The sequence below is a fragment of the Chelonoidis abingdonii genome, chromosome 3 (assembly GCF_003597395.2).
Source record: "Chelonoidis abingdonii isolate Lonesome George chromosome 3, CheloAbing_2.0, whole genome shotgun sequence".
Classification (NCBI taxonomy): domain Eukaryota; kingdom Metazoa; phylum Chordata; order Testudines; family Testudinidae; genus Chelonoidis; species Chelonoidis abingdonii.
In genome coordinates this window covers 113,235,448-113,259,446 of record NC_133771.1, presented here as the reverse complement: position 1 = coordinate 113,259,446, position 23,999 = coordinate 113,235,448, and the positions used below count along the sequence as shown (strand labels likewise).

The 23,999-nt window shown below is 40.2% G+C and overlaps 1 protein-coding gene across 5 annotated transcripts in view; it reads right to left on the bottom strand.

The window, feature by feature from the left end:
* The window catches only part of PHACTR2 (phosphatase and actin regulator 2), a 209,135-nt gene that overhangs the window by 114,869 nt on the left and 70,267 nt on the right, over nucleotides 1-23,999 (bottom strand). The window contains exon 1 of one of the 5 annotated variants that reach the window (XM_075064010.1): nucleotides 3,969-4,209. The exons of the other annotated variants lie outside the window; for them this stretch is intronic. Within the exon in view, the coding sequence (XP_074920111.1) occupies nucleotides 3,969-4,011 (43 nt within the window). The 5' untranslated portion in view covers nucleotides 4,012-4,209. Of the gene's footprint in view, nucleotides 1-3,968; nucleotides 4,210-23,999 lie in introns of those variants that run through there. 5 annotated transcript variants of the gene reach the window in all.

The following is a 23,999-nucleotide window of genomic DNA, read 5'->3' as shown; positions in this document are numbered from 1 at the left end:
AGTGCTGATTTGGCAAGTCCTGTCAGGCCTGGGCAAAGATCAGAGAGGAGGAACTAAGGCAGGATGTTCTCAAACTTTTTTTTTACAGTGTGGGACACGTTTCAACATAAAGGTTGTCTACTGGACCCACTGTTCCGCTCGCCTTTTACAATTGCACTGCCCACTTTTTCTACCATTCACATTTACAAAGCATCCTTGACGCAGTTAGAGCAAGGGCCTACACGGAAGAAGAAAAACCTTTCAAATGTGTTTGAGCAGCTGGAGCAAAGGTGGAGCAGCCAGCTCCACGTGACCAGCCAGCTCTCTAAAGACAGCCAGCAACCAGTCTGCCAGTGGTCTGCAGACCGCAGTTTCACTGCCTCTGGGTTAGGGGAAAGAACAGATTCCAGATCTGATCCTCCTCTCTTTTACACCAGTGTAAACCGGAACTAACTAGTGAAGGCAATGTGTGTAAACAGAATCAATGAGAGCAGAAATAGGTCCTTAATGAGAAGAAAAAGTAAAAGAAATAAGATAACCAGAGGGCGAGAGACACTAAAATTATAGGAGGGAAGATATATTTATGCAAAGAAAAAACAGTGAGCAGTTTAAGAAAATAAATAAATAAAAAGGTGTGTCACCTTAAACAAGTCCCCTTTAGGTCACTGTTAGGTACTTCTCTGAGTCAGAGCCACAGCAAGTGATTTTATTTTTGTAGCAAGTTTGATGTCCAAAATAGTCTTCTCTCTCGCTGACAATGTCTAGATAATGTAAGGTGCTAGGGAGCATCACTGTATAGGATGTTGGAGGTTTGGGGGATATGGTTATGGATGGAAGACGGACATGGAAGTGCAAACTTTGTACACAGACAGGAAAGGGCAACCTGTTGCAGAACTGATGCTACATTTTGTTTTAGGTTTAGGCTCTGATCTTGCAAGACACTCATGGGAAACACTCAAAATTTATTTGGGGCCCTCCTTTCTTGGTCTACGCATTTTAAACATACATTTCCAGATAAATACCAAACAAACTTACTTTTCAGGGTCTTTTCCCCACCTCCTTTAAATAAAATCTTCTGATTTAAAATAAATAATCAAAAATGTAGGACATTATAACTGATGCCCAGAAAAGGGGAAGTAAGAACCTTCATTTTAATTTTTTTCTGTACTGAACAAATTTCTGCTTCTTGAGCAAATCTAAGGCTCCAATTCTGAAATGTGATCCTATAGTTCAGACCTCTGGTGCCCAAATGCTGGACCCTTAACTCCACACAGGGACAACAGTCTGCACTAGGAAATCATACTGCACAATCAGATCCTAAATGTTAGCTTGGATGAGAAAGAGGTTGGAGCTAGAGTTGCCAATTTTGGTTGGACGTGTTCCTGGGGGTTTCATCACATGACATAATCTTTAATTAAAGATTAATCTTTAATTCCTGGAGACTCCAGGACAATCCTGGAGGGTTGGCAACCTATGTTGTAGCCAGAGGTCTGGGTATCCTCTTTCACAGCTGCTTTTGCTTGGTTGGCTAAGGGTCTGAATGCTCTATTGATTCCTTAGCAGTAAAACAGATCCGCAGCCCTGTGTATAAACAGTAAAGCATTCCTTTAACTCTCTAATCTCTAGCAACTGTCAATGGCTTATACAGCTTGTAGCTGGCAGGTATGCCAAACTGAACAAAGATTTTTGGACTGTCTATTCATGGGGGGCAACCCAACTCCACTGGAGTCAAGAAGAGGTCATTTCATTGACTTCAGTGGAACACGATTTGGCCCCAAAAGCTTATGACTTTTTAAGCATCCAAACCAGATCTGTAAAATAGACTAGATAGAAAAAGAGACACTATAGGACCTACCCACCCACATATTTGTCTCAAGGGTTTCTTGCTGAGAATATACTTCCCAGACATTTTCAGAAGCTTACTGCAGTTTTGTGAAACTTTCTGAAAGCTGCATCAATGTTATATTACTAGAGTATTCAGACAAGGCTACCTCTAACTCAGGAATCATAAGGATAGTATGCTTGTCAGTTAAAATTTTCACAAGTATCATAACTCATCGGCAGCACCACAAAGTACCCTCAAAATGTACATTGTCCAGCTGGTTTTCTTCTGTTGCTCCGAAGTGAAAACACTGTTTTCAATTAAAAGAGGATTCTGAGATTTTTTTAATTAGTTAAAAACTAGTACAATTATTCTTCATTAGTGTGTACCCTGGAGAATATAGACACAAGTAACATGTTTCAAGATATACAAACGCTGTCCCCTAACCACACCCCAAACAGATTTACACATAACATTTTGAACACGTTTTTGTAGAGGAAGTTTAACAAAAACTTTATCTAAGGCTTCCGTTTCCTTAAATTTGTTTCCTAACAACAGCTACCTTGATGAAATTCTAATATGTTAGCTGTGGGTGAAACCTTTAAAAATATAGCCACATTTCTCTAACATATTGTCATAGAAGATGAAGTGGGTCAACAGAAGGAATAATCAAAGTTTTCTTACAACGATAATTTTACTAGGCTCATGCACAATGGGAACTGAAAACTGTACCATCTGCAACATGATATACTTTTCCAGAAAACCTCCATATTTTCATAAAAATGTTCTCTTATACCCCACAGCTCCATGAACAAACTGACAGTAAAGAAGGGAAAAGAGAGTTTGATGTACAGTCTCTTGATTTGCAAAAGGTTTCCGTATCATTGTCACTAAACACACTTGGACATAAATGCAAAGTATACAGAGTGGTCAGCCTTGCCACAGTTTTTGTTTGCTTATTTTAAAGGATGACAAGAAGTGTTAAAGAAAAAGCTCTGAGCACAGTGACATTTTTAGTGGAAATTTCAAACCTTGCTGGTATTAATTTAGATTCTTCCCTTCTCTTTTATTATTGTTGGGGTGAGCTGATCTTTTGTTCAGTAACTAAAACACACCAGGTTATATCAACATGCTTCTGCCCCAAAATATCAAATATTAATCTTCAAAAAGTTAATTTGGAAACAACCAAAATTTAAAAAAAAAAAAATCCACTGATGTTATTTCTTTTAATAGTCAGCTTACGCATAAAATGTAAGAGAGCCAAGAGCAAACAGATGGGTGGGTTCTATCTGTACTGCTGGGATAAGTGCCAGAGGTCCCCTTCCTTCCTTTTTTTAATTTAAAAAAAAAATTGCAGGGGCGGAGCGGGGGAGAGGAAAGAAACAGTGCATTGCAACTCAGAGAGAGCCTGTTAATGTTTTCAGAGAAACACTCTTTGGTTACATGTCAGTTGTGCCTTCTTGATGGCTTTTTAAAAAATTCAAATGAATAAAGTAAAGAGAATAGATATTAGTGCAGAATTAAAAACTTTTGGTATGGCTAGACGGGGTTTGTATTCTGTGGAAGTAGAGCAGAAAAAAACAGAAGGAAATATATGCATCAAACCAAAGCTAATACATTTAGAATAGGTGTTAAGAACCGCTGTAGACAGCAGAACTCCACTGCATACTGTTCTTTTCTATATGTTTCAAAGCAGAACAACAAAAGCACCCTTTTCTTGCATCTTAGACAAATAGTTTCTGCTTAAAAAAAAAAAAAAAAAGATAGTAACAGTAAGGAATGTGTGATTCCCTGAGCTATAGATATCTATCATTATCAAGTTAACTTTGTATTTTCAAAAAGGGTAGTTCCAGATCTAACCAAGGTTAAATCAATAAAGGGATATTCAAATAATATCAGACTAAGGCATCCTTTTAGGAAAACAGTGCCCTGTGCCTTTAAGACAAACTCTTGTTACATGCAACCCCAAAGGCATTCTACTTTTTCTTGACAAAGAATTTGGTGCAGTGCTGCTGTTCCGTCCATCTAAGGGAATTAGACACGCTGCAGCTTGTTTCACTCACTGCAATTTGACTTTTCTTCAACTGAAAAAATAACAATTCCGAGCACCCCCGCGGGGAGTCCGGCGGAGTGGCTTGCTCGCTTGCAGCTTTACAGGACTACTCACCGCTGGCTTGCTCAGACAGAGAGGAGACTGAGGTCTGGCCCATTTCTTAACCTTTAAGAGGGCCGGTGTCCAACAATCATGCAGCTCTCTTGGTCCTTTGCTCATGTATTCTCTGCCACAGACATTTCCAAGGGTTCATTTCACCTTTTCCCTGGGCTTCCTGTTTTACTACCCGACTGCAACTCCTGCCTCTCGCAGGCTAGTTTGTAAGTCCACCTCCTCCGGCTGCAGCCCAGCTCACGACTGTTCCTGCTCCACTGAATGCCTGTCATTCCTCTATGCAGATTATGGGGGGTCAAAGGTCACGGGGAGGGAGTCCCTTGCTGGTACAGCCACACAGAGACCATCACAGGAACAGTTTGTAGTTTTAAGCTACTCTTCTCTAACACAAAGGAGTCAATATTAAATGATCCTATAGGGCTTGAAGGAGAGCGAATAAAGAACTTAGACGTGGTACTTAAATTTAACAAGGTCTGGTTTTCTTTAGTGGTCTTACCCCTCCTTATCTCCCCCACCTCAAAGGATTGAGTTCTCTGTGTTCTGGTGGTGCTTGTTATAGGATGCAATAGCAATCACAGCACACCTACACACAGAGAGAGGCATTATACTTCTCCTCAGGGCTCCCTGTACTTTACAGATGGGTAGGGTCTTAGGAAGGGTTTTATTTTATTTTATTTTAAAATCTTAATTAAAGACACATTCAGAAAAAGAAAGTTTAATCAGCAGAACCTCCTGATGCCACTAGAAGCCCAAATCCATTACCAACCATTTTCCCACAGCCCAAAACATTTTAGTTGTAAAAGACATCAAAGTTAAATACTGGGATGTCCTGAACTTACCTGATATGTTAAAAATGGAGACTAAAATAATTGATTCTGATCCAACAAGATACTCCAAATAGGAGGACTCCTGGGTCCATGCAGAACCCCACTGGTTTCCACAGTACTCTATGCTGGTATAAAGGTCTACTCTTGTGCTGCAGCTTGTAGGATCAGGGTTATTGAGAGTCACTAATTTCACCATAACTGGATGTTTTTGGCAGTTTTTCCATTATTTCCCGCCCACATACACTATATTGCTTAAAAAAAAAAAAAAAAAAAAAGGCTCTGCGTACTTCAGATTCTCCATATGTGGTGTGGCTATGGGGGAGAGTTTTGGCAATATCTGAAGTGATTAGTACAAAGCTGTATTCATGAATTAAGATGAATAAAGATAAACGAATCGCTGGATTGGAAAATGGTGATTGCCTAAGACTAGTGATCATGCCTGATTACTTTCAATGTGGGCAAACAGAGTCCCAAACAGCTATATATAGTGGACTTAGGGCTGTCGTTTAATGGCAGTTAAATCACGTGATTAACTCAAAAAATTAATCACGATTAATCACAGTTTTAATCACACTGTTAAACAATAAAATTCCCAATGAAATTTATTACATATTTTTGGATGTTTTTCTACATTATCAAATATATTGACTTCAGTTACAACACAGAATACAAAGGGTACAGTGTTCATTTTATATTATTATTTTTGTTTACAAATATATGCACCGTAAAAATGATAAACAAAAGAAATAGCATTTTTAAATTCACCTCAGACAAGCACTGAAGTGCAATCACTTTATTGTGAAAGTGCAAGTTACCAATGTAGGGTTTTATTTATTTTTTTTTTACATAACTGCACTCAAAAACAAAACAGTGTAAAACTTCAGAGCCATCAAGTCCACTCAGTCCTACTTCTCGTTCAGCTAACCATAAGACAAACAAGTTTGTTTACATTTACTGTAGATAATGCTGCCCGTTTCTTATTTACAATGTCACCTGCAAGTGAGAACAGGTGTTCACATGGCACTTTTGTAGCCAGCATAACAAGGTGCCAGATATGCTAAACATTTGGATGCCCCTTAGTGCTTCAGCCACCATTCCAGAGGACATGCTTCCATGCTGATGACACTCATTAAAAAAATAATGAGTTATTAAATTTGTGACTGAACTCCTTGGGGGAGAATTGTATGCCTCCTTCTCTGTTTTACCTGCATTCTGCCATATATTTCATGTTATGGCAGTCTCTGATGATGACCCAGCACATGTTGTTCATTTTCAGAACACTTTCATTGCAGATTTGACAAAATGCAAAGAAGGTACCAATGTGAGATTTCTAAAAATAACTACAGCACTCAACCCAAGGTTTAAGAATCTGAAGTGCCTTCCAAAATTTGAGAGGGACGAGGTATGGAGCATGCTTTCAGATGTCTTAAAAAAGCAAACTACAGAACTTGAGCCACCAAAAAAAGAAAATCAACCTTCTGCTGGTGGTATCTGACTCAGATGAAGAAAATTAACATGCATTGGTCTGCATTGTTTTGGATCGTTATGGAGCAGAACCTATCATCACCATGGACACGTGGTGGTTGAAGCATTAAGGGACATATGAATCTTTAGCACATCTGGCACATAAATATCTTGTGACGCCAGTTACAACTGTGCCAGGAGAACACCTGTTCTCACTTTCGGGTGACCTTGTAAACAGGAAGCGGGCTGCATTATCTCCTGCAAATGTAAACAAACTTGTTTGAGCAATTGGCTGAACAAGAAGTAGGACTGAGTGGACTTGTAGGCTCTAAAGTTTTACATTGTTTTATACTTGAATGCAGTTTTTTGTACATAATTCTATATTTGTAAGTTCAACTTTCATGATAAAAAGAGATTGCACTACAGTACTTGTAATGGGGAAACTGAAAAATACTATTTCTTTTGTTTTTATTACAGTGCAAATATTTGTAATAAAAAATAAAGTGAGCACTGCACATTTTGTATTCTATGTCGTAATTGAAATCAATATATTTGAAAATGTAGAACCCCCCCACATACCCAGCCCCCCATCCCATGCACCCCCCACATCCTGACTCTTGCACCCCCACATCCCCATCCTGAGCATCAAATGGGANCCACCCCCACCCCGAGCACCAAATGGGAGCTCCTACACCCTCCCCCCACATTCCCATCTGCACCCCTTGCACCAAATGGGAGCTGCCCAGGTAAGTGCCCCACACCCAAAACTCCTGCCCCAACCCTGAGCCCCCTCCCTCATTCTAGCTCCTGGCCAGAGCCTTCACCCCCAGCCCTGTGCTCAGTGCACTCCTACCCTCAGTTCAGTGGAGAGAGAGGAAGAGAATGGGCCAGAACCAGGGAGAAGGTAGGTGCCCACTGTATGTGGGCAGGGCCAGGACCCCAGACCGGCAGTAGGCTAAGCGGGTCCGGCAGCAGGGATCCCGGCTGGCAGGAGCCGGCAGATGGAACCTCTGAGCTCCCAGTGGCCATGGTTTGCTGTTCCCGGTCAAGCTGTGGGAAGCGGTGGCTGTGCTTCCCACGGCTCCCGTTGGCCGGGAACGGTGAACTGTGGCCACTGGGAGCTGCGGGGGGCTGTGTCTGTGGCCGGTCAATGTAAACAAAATGTCTCGCAGCCCACAGCAGACTACCCTGATGGCTGTGTGCTGAAGGTTGCCGACCCCTGCTTTAGCCAAACACAAGTTACTGCACTCAATATAGAAGTAACTGGATGAAATTGAATGGCCTGTGATATACAGGATGTCAGACTGGATGATCTAATAGTTTCTTTTGGTCTTAAACTCTATGAAAAGCTGTTTTGGCTATATTGCCTCTTAGAAATAGCTGTAATTCACTGATTTTAAAGTCTTAACACTTGTTTTTCACATCATTTCCAAAACCTTCTTGTAACTTCAGGTTTGTTTCCTACCTTGACAAAATCTAGTGCACAGGATAATTTTTGAGAACTTATGCTTATTTTTGGAGTTAGTTTTCTTGACAATGGGAACATATGACTACTCTGTATACTGCTGGTGAACCTGATAAAATTTGTCAAAGGCATTTATGTCCCCTATGTTATGTAAATATCCAGCATACTTCACAAAATTTGTCAATAGTCTGCAAGGATTTCTGTGAAGGTGATAAACTCCACAAAGACTATTGCTGAGATTGCATGATGAGTAAGCCTCCAAAGCAGGTCTATTAGCTGGTTGTAACAGGGTAAACAATTTTTTCCTTTTAGAGATTAAAAAAGGTCACTGCCATCAAATAGCCCTTATTTTTCTTGTTTAACATGACTTATTGCTAAGTGTTATGTCCTTACACTACTAACATGTTTAGTGGTATGTTTTAGAGGTGGTCAGATTGGACCTAGATCTATCTCATTTCCCAACGACTGCTCTGAAAATTAAGGGCAGTAATCACTAGGTTAGGGAAGAACAAATATTTCTTTACAAGTCTAACAAATATTTACAGACACGTTATATTTAAAACAAGCCTTCAGAAACAATTTCCAATGTTTTTTTAAAAATGTAAATAACTAATATATAGAAAAAGTGAAAATAATTGTCTTGTCTATTATAAACAAATACTGATCTCCTTAACTAGATTCCTGTGTTACCAGATACTTCTATCACAGCCTCTTCCTTTAGGAGTTGGTAGGTAGCTGTCTGTGAACTGACAATGATAAAAAAACAACGACGATAGAACCCTTTTCTTCCAATACTGAATAAGGAACTCTATTAGAATAGATAAAACAAGTATTATCCCTAGAACCAGAGCTGGCGCTTCCATTAGGCAACCCTAGGCGTCGCCTAGGGCGCCAGGATTCGGGGGGCAGCATTTTGTAGGCTCCCCACGGGGCGCGCGGGAGCTTCCGGTTCCTCTCCTGTCACACCGCCGAAGAAGGACCCTCCGCCGACGTGCCACGGAAAACTGCGGCAGGCAATTGAGCAGCTCAATGACTGCTGCTGTCGCCTGCGGGATTTCGGCGGAGGGTCCTTCTTCGGTGGCGTGACGGGAGTGGAACCGGAAGCTCTGGCGCACACCGTGGAGAGCCCACAAAATGCTGCCCCCCGAATTCTGCCTAGGGCGCCAGAAACTCTGGCGTCGCTCCTGCCCGGAACTATTCTGTCTCTTTCTGCTTCACTTCTCCATTCTCTTTTCTGCCTAGCTTCTAGCTACAGATTTAAAGAAACAGTACATATACCGTCATGACTCCAGTAGCTTCACAATCTTTGACTCTTGTCACTAAGAACTGTGTCTTTCAACCTTCTCTTAAGCCCTCAACTCATTAATCCTATGGATAGGCCTCCCATGATGATTATTGGGGGATTGAAACTTGGAACTTTCAACACTAAAAACTGGGTCTTTACCACCTGAGCTAAAGGAGTAACTACTTCAGCTAGAAGCAATAGCATGTTCTTATTCTCTTCTGTGAGTTAACATTTGCGAACTACCTGCACACAGAGGTAATGCCAACCTCACGTTGACTTTCCTAGTTGAGTAGCTACACAAAATAAATGCATTCCATGTTTGCATTGCTTGGTGTTTAACTCTGCATTTACATAATTTCAAGTGTTTCTGACTTTAGCATAGAATTTCCTATTTCGGCATTTACTTTTTGTAACACTGCAATATTCTGAGGCTTGTAAAATTTCTTAAATGATACAGTTTACAATTTTCATTCCATTATAGCAAAGATTTTAGGCTGCAGTTATACATGCAAAGAGAATAACGTATGGTTTCACATGACTGCAGATAAGATATTTATTTGATATTTAGCTAGCCGTTTTAAAAGGTGTTTTGGGGCCATTTATTTCACTTTATCTTTAAACACTGATTAGTCTTTGGAAGAGATGTAAAATCGAGGTCCTGACTATCTGTTGTCATTAAAGGCATTCCAACATTCAACACACAGAACTACATGCAAGTCAGTGGGAGCTGGGGAGAGGATCAGCACCTCTGATAACCAAGTACCAAGAATTCCTTGACAATTTTAACAAAAGTAGGGTTATTAAATCTAATGTTCTGGCCAGATATGAATGTAGGTAATAATTGTTTACTCAGCTGCCTCATACTCTCTCCATTGGATATGATGTTCTTCATTTTCTTTCCTAAACTGTTGTGTTTGGTACTGCAGTGAACGCTGTTACAGCTGATATGTCCCATTCCAGAAGCCTAATTCTACCACTGCGGAATAAAAGTATCTCCCACTGACTTTAATGGGAGTATTATTCATAATGATGGGTAAGATTTACCCCGGTGCAGATGATCAGTACAAGTCCTACTCACCACTGAATTCCAATTTAAGATCTCAAAATTGGTCTTAAGTGAGGTTTAAGCAGTGCATAGGTCTTAAACTGGCCTATGGATAAAGGTAAATTTAATCTGTTCTTCCAGTGGGGAAATAGGGCTTTGCAGATGGCTGTGTTTCAATGGTGGATGAAAGGATCACAAGCCAAATCCTGCTCATCACACTCACATGAACAGTTCCAATGAATGAATATCAGAAGCAGGATTTTGGCCCAATGTATAACTTATCTTTTAAGATGAAAGACACTACAGAAGTGTAAAAGAATTATTCCTCCTTTTAGGCACTTAGATTCAGTTATGATCCTAAATATCATAGCCACAAGTTATAAAGAAAGGCTATGATATTTAATATTGGGACTCATACAAAGTGTGTGCAACTTTATAATAGGAAAAGCTTTATCATAGCCTGGAATCTATCAAGATATACCAGCAGAAGGACAAGAACAGTTACTCAAATGCAGATTTAATAGTGAACTCCCCCCATTTAGAACTTAGGCAGTTTCTTAGCGTTATTAGTAGATAAATAAATGCTATGATGAACAAATATTCTTTAAATATTGTCAAAATAAACAAGAAATGTGTGGTAACTTCTGAGTTATGGTAAACTGTAAGGATTGTAAAAAACTTTTTTGAATGCATATTAAAAGGACACCGTCAACATAAAAACGACGGGCCATATTAATTTATAACAATGGAGTTACATCAGGGATGAATTTGATCCACTGGATTTTTTTATATATATATATATTGATATATATATATATCAATCTGCTTTAATATCACTTTAGATTATTTTAAAAATTCTTTCATTTGGAAATAATTGATTTTTTATGTTTGTCTCCTTTTACCTTTTGGATTTTCATTATCTTGGAAACTTGACTGGTCAGAATCAGTCCTTAGTTCTCATTCATGAGCACGATAAAAAGCATATTTAAATCCCTACTGTAAAAAAAGTTTCAGTCTTTGAGAGAGATAGCCACAAATCTGTTGTCATATTTTATAGAGAGCATAATTAAGACATTTATACAAAATAGTTAAGAGAGGCCTATAGAAGAACATTGGGAGTCCTAGCTGGGAAAAAGTTAATGACATATGTATACAGAGCGTCGACTAGGTGATCACACTGGTCCCATTGGAAATATTAATCTCTTAAAATTCAGATATGAGGCAGACAGGAATCTGAATTCAGGTTAAAACCTCCAGCCAAGGCAATTAATATGCAAAAAGCAGACATACCTTGGAGGAGAGCTGCTTATTTAGAAGTAAAATGTGTATGTGCTGGGAGCCAAGCAGTACTTGTCTACACTAGGCTCTCCCCATGAAATTTCCCCCAGTGGGTTGGAAATTTAGGAAGTGCAAGGAGGAAGAGGGATGTCTAGTGTGGACATGGTGCATATACACATCATCAAAAGAACTGTTTAAACTGAGTAGGAAGAACAACATCCAAAACTAATAGCTCAATGTAACAAAGAATCCTGACTAGATTGAGGGGATGGACATACAATGGATATTTCAGATGAGTGTGTGCTAACCTTCTAAGGCCAACTAAGTATAAACCTTTGTGGAGAATGCCTGATATAATAATGAACAGAATAACACGTTTCATATCAAAAGCATCTATACTTGGGATGATATGATAAATGTATTGGAAGAAGACACCTACCCAAAGAAACAGAAAACCTGGGCTCAATACTGGGTGTAATATTGGTCACATTTCACCATCTAAAAAGCTTACCAGTGAGCTTTCCAAGGATCGGCTAGCATGCACCGGATGTACTTCTTCACTTCAGAGCAGAAGGTAGAACAGGACAAGCTGGGGGGACAAAACCCATATTTTGGACCTGAACTACTCTGAAATTTTTCATTTAACCACCAAGTGGAAATATGTTGTTAGTGCAGCTTTCGCAGTACTTGGCTGAAAAATCAAAATCTACTTAGAGCAAGCTGCTTCAGCTGCAGAAAGAACAGTTCCAGTAATATTAATAATACTTAGGACTTAGAGTGCTGAAAGGGACATGCTCCCCTTCCCACAACTGGAAATCTAGTCAGTTTCAAACAATGAGTAATTTCAGGTATTATGCCTTAATCCCCCTGCCAGTTTTTGTGGGTTTACAATCATATTTTCCTATTTAATTTCTCACACACACACTTCTCTGTGGCTGCAAGACCCACACCTACGAAAAGGAACACTGATTAACTGAATGACTACACCTTGAGAGAACAGTGAAACTGACTACACTCAAAGTGCTGTCAAAAGCACAAAGTAGCCAAACTGAAAATAAATAAATAAATGGGTTTTTCCCCTCTCAAATCTATTTCACTTGTAGTAGTCTTAGGTATTACTTGTGATACTGGTAGAGGAGAACATTTCAGGCAGAAGTGGCAAGCTATTCCCACTATTTAGCCCCTCTTTCTGCATATGAATTATCTGCAAAGAGTTAGATTTTTACAGATTTGTTTGCTATTCAAACTTATTCACTGAACAATTTGTAAACAAATTTTAGCAACTAGCAGCATTTAAATAATCCACTGCAATAATTTTATCAAGTATTTATTATCCACACTGTGTTACAGGTCCTCTAAGCTACCAGTTTTTGTTCTCTAACTAGATGACTTCTAAACCCACAAAGAGAAGTTGGCTATTTGAACACGATTTACACAATTGTGTGTATGCACGTATGTGTGTGTGTGTGTGTGTGTGCACATATTTGTCTGAGTATTTGTAACATTTTTTCTTTTTACAAACACACCAAGGCCTGATTATGTCACTCTCACTCATGCTGAACAGTTCCTTATTTCACAAGTGGTTCTAATGATTCTTTACATATTTTTGCCTGTACAAATGTTAGCAAAAGCAAAAATATCCAATTAACCTCACAAAATAGTTGCAAATATCATAGAAGCAAACTAGCTATTTTTATATGAATGAACATTTCCCTACAATTTTTAGCAGTATTCACCCAGCTTTGAGTGTATACAATGTGGATTATTATAAGTGAGAGCACAGAATGACTCCTAACATCAAAATCTTTGTAATACATTGTTAATTTTTTAATTAGTAATGACTTCAGAAATTGATGCAGTTCCTCCCTGAACTCTTCCTGACATTTCTTTAATTCTTGAAAGCAGAGAACAAAAACACTGCACTCAACATACTCACCAGGGAAAAACAAACAAGAATTAGTAAGCAGTCCTAAACATTTAAAAATGAAGTGGGAAAAAAAACCCTACCACTTTTTGACCCTACCTGCTCTCTAATAGTCAGATTTTTATTACCTTGCCTATTTACAACTAATGCAATTTGCACATAGAATTCAAAATCCCACTCCTAGTTCTGAGAAAATTGTATAACCGCTGTATTCATGCATACTCTACCAGGACATGTTTTCAAAACCTCCAGCAGATCCAAGGGAAGCCAAATGTCAGTAGGGCATTGCATCAGCCGTATTGTATATATTTGGAGAACTTGACTTTGATGCACTTATTTACATAACATGGATCAAATTGTCAAAAACTGACTGTGTACTCTGCAAGCCTAAGTAGCAGAAGAGACTGTGGTTAGGCAAGCAGGCTATTTAGCCAAGAAAACACAATAAACCAAGTGATTTTACGAAACATCTTCCACAAATTAATTTGGATTTTGTTCTTATGCCATAGAGTATATGGATATCTTGTTTTAGATTTTCATTGAAAAGGTGTAACTAGATCAGGTTTCTTGTTAATATACCTAACTGTACTTCCATGTTCCCATTCAGAAAAGTGACTGGTTGTTTTTGTTTGTCTGTTTGGATCACTTGGACTTATACCTACTGACTTTGATACATTTGTTTTAAGCCCCAAACTGTCTTTCGTTTTTTAATAGTAATGTTGCTCCTAATTGGAGGGAATTTCCTCATTACTAGTTTCTTTGTACTGTCTTTTCTAAAACCATTCTCCTTGAAAAAATTTCCATACCAACTTAACTTTTAAGATAGGGAGTGCCTGGGTCAAGATGCAGATCTGCTTTCAGGTTTTGCACAATAAAAAACATTTAATAATGTTCCAATACATCCTTGAGTAGCAGACACTTTCTCCATGTTTCATACATATACCAGATATGGAAACTGGTCTATAAACATCAGTAGGATTTAACTTAGCACAGGCCAGTGAGTTCAGTTGCATCACACAGAGGGAGAGTTCTCTAGGTTTTTGTTCTGAGTCACAAACTCTGGCCAGATTTGCCCAGAAAATTCACCAAGTGAACAAACTTGGGGCAATACATGGGATTGGGTGGAAACCAAGTGCAATTAGTTGTTTTGCTTTAAGTACACTAGTTCATTCAATCATGAAACCCCAAAGAAAATTCAGGGGTGTTGAACCCTACAAAAGAACATCTAAAGAATTCATGTGAGTTAAACATTAATTTTATACAACTCTGGTTGTGAAAAATCACCTTTACCAAGACTAAGTGTCAATGCTGCACCTCTTCTACTGTTACTTTTTAAAAGAAGCTGCTCACACCAAACTTAAGATACTGAAACATACTAATTTTTGCTAAAATTTAAAATTAAAAGGAGAATAACTGAAAATGATATGGGTGCCATGGGAAATACTACCAGTTAAAATCGCATAGGTTTTCAGTGCAACTGTATATTTGATTCTGTAACTAAACCACAATTCAATATGTAATATTGAGGGAAACGCTTACAAAGGTTGAAAGAAAAATAACTTGCAGGTGAGAAACATTTTATTCAACAAAAAATAGTGGATCAGGTACTTGCATTGTGCTACGCCAGTGGTGCAAAGTAGCCCTAAAGGCAACTTAGAGGGATCCTCTTATTTCCTTTACCAGGCATATTACTTATTTTAAAAAGGGCTTGACTGTTCAGTATTTACTGTAAATGTTTTGGTGTGAAAAATCCACTCAGCGTGGTCTATTAGCCAAGAAGGAAATTCTTACAAGAATGGCTCAGCCTGAGTAACCATGCTGAGTGCTCTGGTATGTATGGAATCCTCAGCCCCATCCTGCAATTGCTAATGCATATCGGCTGCACAGTTGCTATTGCAGGGTATTGGTGTGAATAGCAGCCATGGGCCGCTGCTCTCTCATGTGTATGGTTTGGGGCTCACAGACTCATTGTCCACAACCTCAGTCTATGACCCTCCCACTGTAAAATGGGCTGCTGCAAAACTCATTTATACAATCTCCCTGTGTGATCATTCCTGCATTTTTTTTTATCTAAGGTAATTATAGTGAACTTATAAGCATAACATTTAAGTGCTGGCCCTGTTGTGTTATATGACCCTTCCAGGGTCTCTATCCAGCCCCAAAGAAAAAAAAAATCACTCATAAAACTTATTTTACTTTTAAAATTGTGATTGTTTTCAGAAAAGTAGAGCAGGTTAATTCCATTTGCTAATTACAGGAATGCAGTAAATAATATTTGGTACTAGAATAGTAAATACAAGTCTATATAAAGATTAGCCACTAATCAGCGACTAATAAAGATCAGCCATGTAATGTACCAGGATGGGGATTCCTCCATGATTCTCAAACACAGATCCTCACTTTCCCACTCTCTATTCAAACATAGCACAAAGCATGAGAGTTTTCATTTTCTCACACTCTTTACCATAACTACAAAACTGCATCTTGATTCAGACACAGTAATAAAACCTGGTGTCTGTAAATTTATTAATTTGACCCATAGTCATTAAAGTACATTATGTAGTGGTCAGGCTGATGCCTGTTTCTTTCCTGAATAGTTCTATTATTTAATGATCTATTGCTGGAAGCATGCCAGATATTTTCAGGAATGTTTTATGACTTTTTTATTTGACCAAGAAATGTGTACCGTATTTACCATCCAGCCTATCTTGACTTGCTGAAAATTAAATCAGGGTATAGGACTTCGCAACTTTTGTATTAGCGTTTTTTAAAAATGCAGATTTTTAAACATGTTTCAGGACAAATGCATGCATCATACTATTACATCTCAAGGACTGAGCATATGTCAAGGAGGTTGCTCTTTTGATTAAGGCACAACACAGGAATGCAGGAGATCTGGGTTTGGTTCTTGGCTCTGCCACAGACTTTCCATATGACCATGGATGAGCCATTTAACAACTCTGTGCCAGAGTTTCTCCATCTGTAAAACAGAGGTAATCTTTGCCTACATCACAGGGATACTGGCTAAACTGATTGTTTGTAAAGCATGTTGAGATCCTTGAAGACAAGGCAATATACACACGCATGAATTATTATTTATGGAGCGATAATATATGCAGAATATCCCTACATGCTTTGGATACTAGCTTGGGTAGGCCAGAGCACAACTGATGGGCCAAATTCAGCCCATAGAGTTCTTCTTCACCACTTTCATCTTACAGAGCTGCAGACCACCAAGGCTACAGGTCCCACCATGTAGTGTTACATTTTGATTCAAGCTGCCTTCCATTTAGCTCAAGATGGAATGTGCCTCTCTTGATGGAGCATTCCCACAGAGGAGGACAGCAGCAGACTGCTCAATTTGACAGGAAAGAGCTGCAGTGAGATCTTTGATTAGCTGTAAAAATTCAGAGTTTAACCTTGTCTGTTGATTGCCAATCTGCTTTCAAACAGAAGAAAACAAATGGTAATTTCTTCTAAGAACTACTTATGTTCTAGGGACCATCCAACTTCCTTTGCCTCACTCCCAATAAGGAGAAAAAGGTTTTGGCTTCTCACTATTGGAAAAGTAATATAAAACAATTGGTTATTTCACACACACCCCTACAAAGGCCCTTTTCTTAAAGCAGCAGCTAGTAGACCTCATCGAAACTCTTCCCAAAATACTGCCAGATAAGGACATTTATTTTTACCCAGTGCCTTAATATTACCTTTTATCTGGCTAACCACCCACAGATGTCCAATATTGTCAAGACTTAAAGGTTGCAACTGTTTAACTAAAATTGTTTTTTACATTATTTATTTCCTTACATCTGTGCAAACTCCTGAATGGATACCGTCATAAACAGACAGTAAAGGGTTAAGAAGTTCACCTAGCTTAGCTAACACCTGACCAGGGGAACCAATGGGGGAACAAGATGTTTCAAAAGGAAGGAGGGAAGTTTTTCCTTTGTTCTGTTCATTAAGTTCTGTGCCGGAATAAAAAGATCAAGGAATTACCCAGAGTAGTAAGTATTAGAAAAGAAATAAAGTAGCTTATGTTTATTTCCTTCTGTAGCTTTGTCTTTTTGCATTAGAGGGATAATTAAATTGGGTTTTCTTTTGTGTAACTAAGATTATGCCCAGGGGAACATCCTCTGCGTTTTAAATCTGTTGTCTGTGAGAGTAGCTTGTATGCTAATCTCTCAGAGGTATTTCTTTTACCCCTTTTCCTTAATTAAAAGTCTTCTTTTTAAGAACCTGATTGATTTTTTTCCTTGTTTTAAGATCCAAGGGGTTTGGATCGGTGTTCACCAGGAAACTGGTAGAGAAGTCTCTCAAAATTACCCAGGGAAGGGTTACAGTACTTAGGAGAGAGATATTTGCGGGGGCGAGAGGGGGGGGAGAGACAGAGAGTTTCACAAATGACTCATAAACAGCTGTTTTAAATGATTTGGGTGGTGGCAGCAACCAGATGTAAGCTGGTAATTAAGCTTAGGGGTTCTCATGCAGGTCCACACATCTGTACCCTAAAGTTCAGAGTGGGGGGTGAAACCTATTACAGATACACTTAAATCAGTTTATACCTGGCTTAGAATCAATTTAGCTGAAATCAATACAGGCCAGTTGTAAAATTATTTAAATTAAAGCAGTGCAACTTCTGCGTTTCAGTCAGCCCTGGCAGGAAATTTCCACATTCAGACTCTATCCTGGTAGCTCATACTGCCAGCCCCGCTGGATTCCTGAACATCTCAACTTCACCCCAGAACCATAATGCTATACACCCAGCTTAATGGATAGGATACTTGATTGGGTGCAACAAGGGCAGGGAGGCAGAAGTCCTAGATCCTGTCCCCCGACCCACATACCTTCACTGTAGTAACTACTACGAATTCACATGAATGTCCTTGCTGAGCCACCATCTCTCCTTCTGGAACAGGCCCAGAAGCGGAAAAGTAGAGGACGCAGCATGAGGAAATGGCAACCTGCTGTTCTAGGAAGTGGAGAGCTATGGCCACTGGGTCCTGGGGCTGCAAACCCACTGCCCATGTGTTATAAGCATAAGTCCCAATTCTGAACCTTAGCGTCCAAAATGTGGGTGCCTGCATGAACCCTCCAAGCTTAATTATCAGCTTGGATCTGATAGCGCTGCTACCAGACAGGAATCAGTGCCTGCCTCACTCTGGTCTCCCCAAACCTTCCCTGGGGGATCCCAAGACTCAGATACCCTGAGTCTCACAACAAAGGGAAATAACCCACTTCCCTTCTCCCTCTTTACCTCCTCCCTGGGTTACCCTGGGAGATTACTGTACTTAAACTCCTGGAACTACAAAACAGAGAGGACAATTCCCTTCCCCCCTCCTTCTTTTCCCTCCCACCAATTCCCTGGTGAGCTGCAGGCTCAATCCCCTTGAGTCCCCACTAGGAAAAAATCCAACAGGTCTTAAAAAGAAAGCTTTATATAAAAAGAAAGAAAAAGACATAAAAATGGTCTCTGTATCAAGGTGACAATAATACAGGGTTATTGGCTTAAAAGAAAACATGAATAAACAGCCTTATTCAAAAAGAAATACAATTTAAAACATTCCAGCAACTACACACATGTAAATACAGAAAAAAAAAATAAGCCTGTCTTTCTCCCTTTGTACTTACACTTGGAAACAGAAGATTAGAAAACCTGGAGATAGAGAGATCCTCTCTCAGAGCCGAGAGAGCACTAGAACAGAACAAAGAACACACACCCAAAAACTTCCCTCCCTGAACTTTGAAAAATCCGGTTTCCTGATTGGTCCTCTGGTCAGGTGTTTGGTTCCCTTTGTTAACCCTTTACAGGTAAAAGAAACATTAACCCTTAGCTATCTGTTTATGACACCATGCTCTGGCTGGTCACTGATAGCTTCAGTTACCAGTTCTTCCCCACCTCCAAGCACCACTCTGGGAGAGCGCCCTGGACCTAGATCCCCACTTCCCAGAACTTGGAGCCACCATCTCCACACTGCTTCCTCCTGTTCTTCCACTTCCAGGCCCACTCCAGAATGAGAGATGGTGGCTTGGCAAGGACATACATGTGCCACGCAGCAAGGCATAGAGAGGGAACCCCCTGGATATATGTGTGCTTCTCAGAACATGATCTCTGCTGCATGGCAAGTAACCTGGACCCCTTCCTAAGGAAAATTCTGATTGTGCCACTATACCTGATAGGACCTGCAGGAAAGTGGACAGCCTTGGAGCAAAATGGTGGGGAAACATATGCTGGAGCAAGGGTTGGCAACCTCTGGAACGTGGCTCACCAGGGTAAGCACTCTGGTAGGCTGGGCCAGTTTGTTTACCTACCGTATCAGCAGGTTCGGCTGTTTGCGGCTCCCACTGGCTGCAGTTTGCCATCCCAGGCCAATGGGGGCGGCAGGAAGCCACGGCCAGCACATCCCTCGCCCATGCCACTTCCTGCCTCCCGCATTGGCCTGGGATGGCAAACCATGGCCTGTGGGAGCCGCGATTGGCTGAACCCGCCAACACGGCAGGTAAACAAACTGGCCCGGCCCGCCAGGGTGCTTAACCTGGTGAGCTGCATGCCAGAGGTTGCTGACCCCTGTGCTGGAAGAACACAGGGTGGCCCTTCCTCCTCCTCCTTCTTGGGCTCTGCCTCCCATAGGCTAGCCAGATGGAGATGGGAGCTGATTGGCTCCCTGCTCCCCTCCATTAATTTAAACTCTTGCCCAGGGCTTTTGGAGCCTCTTGTTTAGATCATATTTAGTCTCTTGTTTCTGCCCTCAGATTCTAGCCTGGTAGCATATACTATCAGCCTTGTTGGATTCCTGACAGTTTAAGCTTCAGACCAGGACCAGAATGTGGATGCATGTCAATCTAAATCCATGCAGAAAAGGGGCAGAAAGGGAGAAACATACCTAGAAAGAAATCTCTTTACCTGTCCAACAAAAAGACAATCCAAATTCAGACATTTATTGAAGTTATTTATTTGAAAGAGGCAGTTTACATTTATTTGGTATTTGCCCATCAATTGAAATAATGTGCCTTACAAAAGATTAGAAGCAGTCCAAAAACTTTTTCTCCATCAACTCTGTTGAGTTCATATGAAGGACTCTTGGTTTGTACAGGTTTTCATATTTATACTTTAAAAAAATTCCCCATGTGAGTTTAGTAACTAACTAATAGACTTTGAACAAAACACCTCAAGATGAATGAAAGAAATGCACACCCCAATGGGTTTAGTTTAGCCTTGTCTGTCTACAAACTTAAGACAGCTGCACATAGGATTTTGTACTGAAGTTTGTTTTTCTGACTGCGAGGGCAAAATACTTCATTTTTAACCCCTCAGATGCTACATGGTCATGTACACCCAAGTTAATGCTTTCTAAAAGGTGTGCCAGTCTAACATGGTGGAGGACCACCCACAGCGTATGTGCATTACATTTGGCTCTTTATTTAGACTCAGCAGGTAAAATGTATGTGGTATGTTAGCACTAACAGATAGTCATGAAACAGCATAAAGGAAAGTTGAAATTTGGGATGCAGCAGGTGGAGAGACATAATCCATGCGATTTCCTAGTCCCTACCTCTATTTGTCTCTCATGTTGGGTGGCCATTAAAGATAAAGCTCAAGTTTTATCAAATTCATCACGGGTGCAACTTCATTTGAGTCACAGAAATGAGGTCAAAAGATATGTTGGAGATGCCTAAACTATGTATAAATTACGATGCAGAAAGTAGCTGTAATTCCTTTGGAGTTATATACAACCCAGATTAGACCCCAGGAATCTGGTTCTCTGCCCTGAGCTGTGCCAGCTCACATCTGGTTGGATACCTGGTTAGAGCACTGATCTACTTTTTCTCTAATGTTCACGCTACCTACCAGAAAAAGCCAACTGGATTCCCCTCCACAGTAGTTTCCTAGGTGGCCCAACTAGGCATAGAAACATACTGCCAACCTACTCCCCCCAAAAAAGACAAAACTAAAAATCCTGCAGTGTTTCTGTATCCTGTAGACCTTTGAATGGTTTAAAATAATATTAAGACATTGTGTTCCTAAACAATACTGCTTAAGAAAAAAATACTGTGGAGATGACAGGAATGCCCAAAACTTTCCCTTTGGAGAGTTACGGCCTTTTCTCAAAACTGGTTTATAATTCTGAGTATAGTGCTTCTACCATGCATGAGGAATATTCTCCTTTAACTTATGGAGTAGGGCACGTTTTTGAAACACTAAATCTTAAGTTCGCTTTTCCCTCCTTATATACTATTGATTGTAGTGATTATAGGTGAAATACTCATTTTTTTCCAGAAAGTATGCAATATCTCTGGGCTACACCACACCTAATATGCACTCCATCTTATCTATCTTTTTTAAAATTTTTGATTGCCTCAAGTTATATCCCCTCCACCTACGCACTCTCCCCTTCATATATACCAGTGACAGCGTGTATATAAACAGCTGGGAATTGTTATAGTGAATCATATTTTATATTATACACAGAAAGCTACATTAAAAGAATGTTAAGGTTGCAAAGCCAGGTGCTCAAATATTAGGAAATTGTACAATTAAGGTTGCCAGTGCAACCTTCATATGCATGATGATACAGTCATCACATACTATTTTCTCCACAGGAAGTTCTTTTAATGTAGTTTTTTGTGTAATATATAATACGCTGTCCCCTGACATAGACTTGTAAACTTTAGACTTTTATGGCCCTGTATTTTACAGTGTGCTGCGTCATGGTATGTAATATATTGTTAGAGGTCATGGTGACATAGTTAGAGTAATAGAGTCTGATCCTCAGAGCTCTTAAGCACCAGCAGCGCCAAATGAAGTCTAACAGAATTGTGAGCATTCGGCCTCTCTGATAGTCCCATAATGTTTACAAAGGAATTCTAGCTATACTGCAGCATTGTCCTCAGAAAGAACCTCAATTTTTCTGTTCTTCCTGATGACTAGAGAAAAAATATGTAGGAGAACAAATAAATGAAAACATACATAGTAAAAAAATGTTAAATTGTTTTATTTGCCTTGTGTATTACTTATAATAAACTACACACAATTGCTGTATTTAAAATTTTTGCACTTCTTAACTTCGTAACTGTAATGACATTCTTTTAACATAGCTTTTTGTGTGTAATTTCCTAGGTTTTTAAAAAGACAAACTGAAAAAAAAACCCAAAAATTCATCATATGACATTATATGTACCACTCACGTGGCTCATCAAAAGTGTTAGAACCTTTAGATCTAGTGTAAAGTCCTCTGCCACTTGCACTAGAGGAGTCACTGACAACGGTAGTAGACTGTCATCACTATATGGACCACCCGAGTAGGGGATGGGACACACACTTTGCCAGTGGGTTTCACAAATATTTCCTGATGGCAGGGAATTGGGAGACTCAGGAATTTGGGTTCCAGTCCAGGCTCTGGAGGGGAGTGTTCTCTAGTGGACACAGACATTTCTGCCCATTCCCCACAAGATGTCTGTTTCCTCCATTTTTCCCCATCCCCTGGAACCTGTCCCTGTTCCAATTCCATCTCTTCCCTACCCTCGACTCCTTGCCCCAGTCTCCTTACTGACCCAGTCCCAGCTGCCACTCCTCAGGCTTTTCATTTCAGTCTTAGTCTCCTTGCCCAGCCAGTCCTAGTGTTCCCATCATGGCTCCTTGGGTGATCTGTCTCTCCCTTCCTCCCTACAATGGCTCTCAGTCCTAATCTCCCTCTACAGATTTTTCACTCATTCTCATGCCCCCCCACCTCTCCGCCCCGCCCCATTCTTTGCCACAGTCTCTTTCCCCAGTTACTCCTAGCTTTCCCTTAGTTACTCATCAGATTTGTCTATCTCCGCCTTCCCACTCTGATTCCTAGTCCCAGTCTCTTTGTCCAACCAGTCCCAGTCTCCTCCTGCTACCACCTAGCCAACTGGCTTCAGTTCTCCCCACTTCCCTCATAAGCTCCTAGTCCAACCCTCCTCCTCACCCATGGCTTCCAGTTTCAGCCTCTCCTCCACCTTTGGATTCCCACTCTCCTTGCCCAGATAGTCCTAGTTGCAGTTTCTCTCCGTCACCCTCTCCAGTCCCAGCATCAGACTCCTTGTCCTAATACACCCCTTCAGTAGCTTTTGTCCCTTCTGCATTCAAATCATATGGGTCCCTCCTCCACATTGCCTGGCTGCCAGGAGCAATGGGAGAGAAACGTTTCCTACTCTCACATCCAGTGCCCAGACTACACTGCCCATAGCATCAAGAGAGTGGTTGCCCCTGTAGCCCTGGGCTAGAGCATGCTCAGCTGCTCTGTGGGCATGGCTCATGAATAGTCTGGACAGCACAAGGAGCTGTGAGAGGCTCAAGCGTCCTGAGTGAGGATGGAATCTTCAGAGATTTTTGCTGCTAACATCAAATAAGTCTCTACTGAGCACGTGAAAATTGAAATTTTTCAAAGGCTGGTAACTTTGGGCATATTTTCACAGGGATGGGAAAAGACACATCCCTGACCCAAAGGCCACCAAATTTCAAGTCCTTGCTCCAAAGCATGAGGGCGCTAAAGCTGTTCAAAGAAAAGGTCGCCAAAATTTTGTAACATGGGCAGAACATTTTTCCTTTGCCTCATTCCCAGAAACAGCTGAACCATTTTCATTAAAATTTCCCAGAGAATTTCAGCCTGATAAAGACACCTGGTATGCAAAATTTCAGCCCAAATGGTTAAAGTTTGGCAAAGTTATAAGCATCTAAAACCAGAATCTTATAATGGGAAGTGTCAGGCAATCTCAACA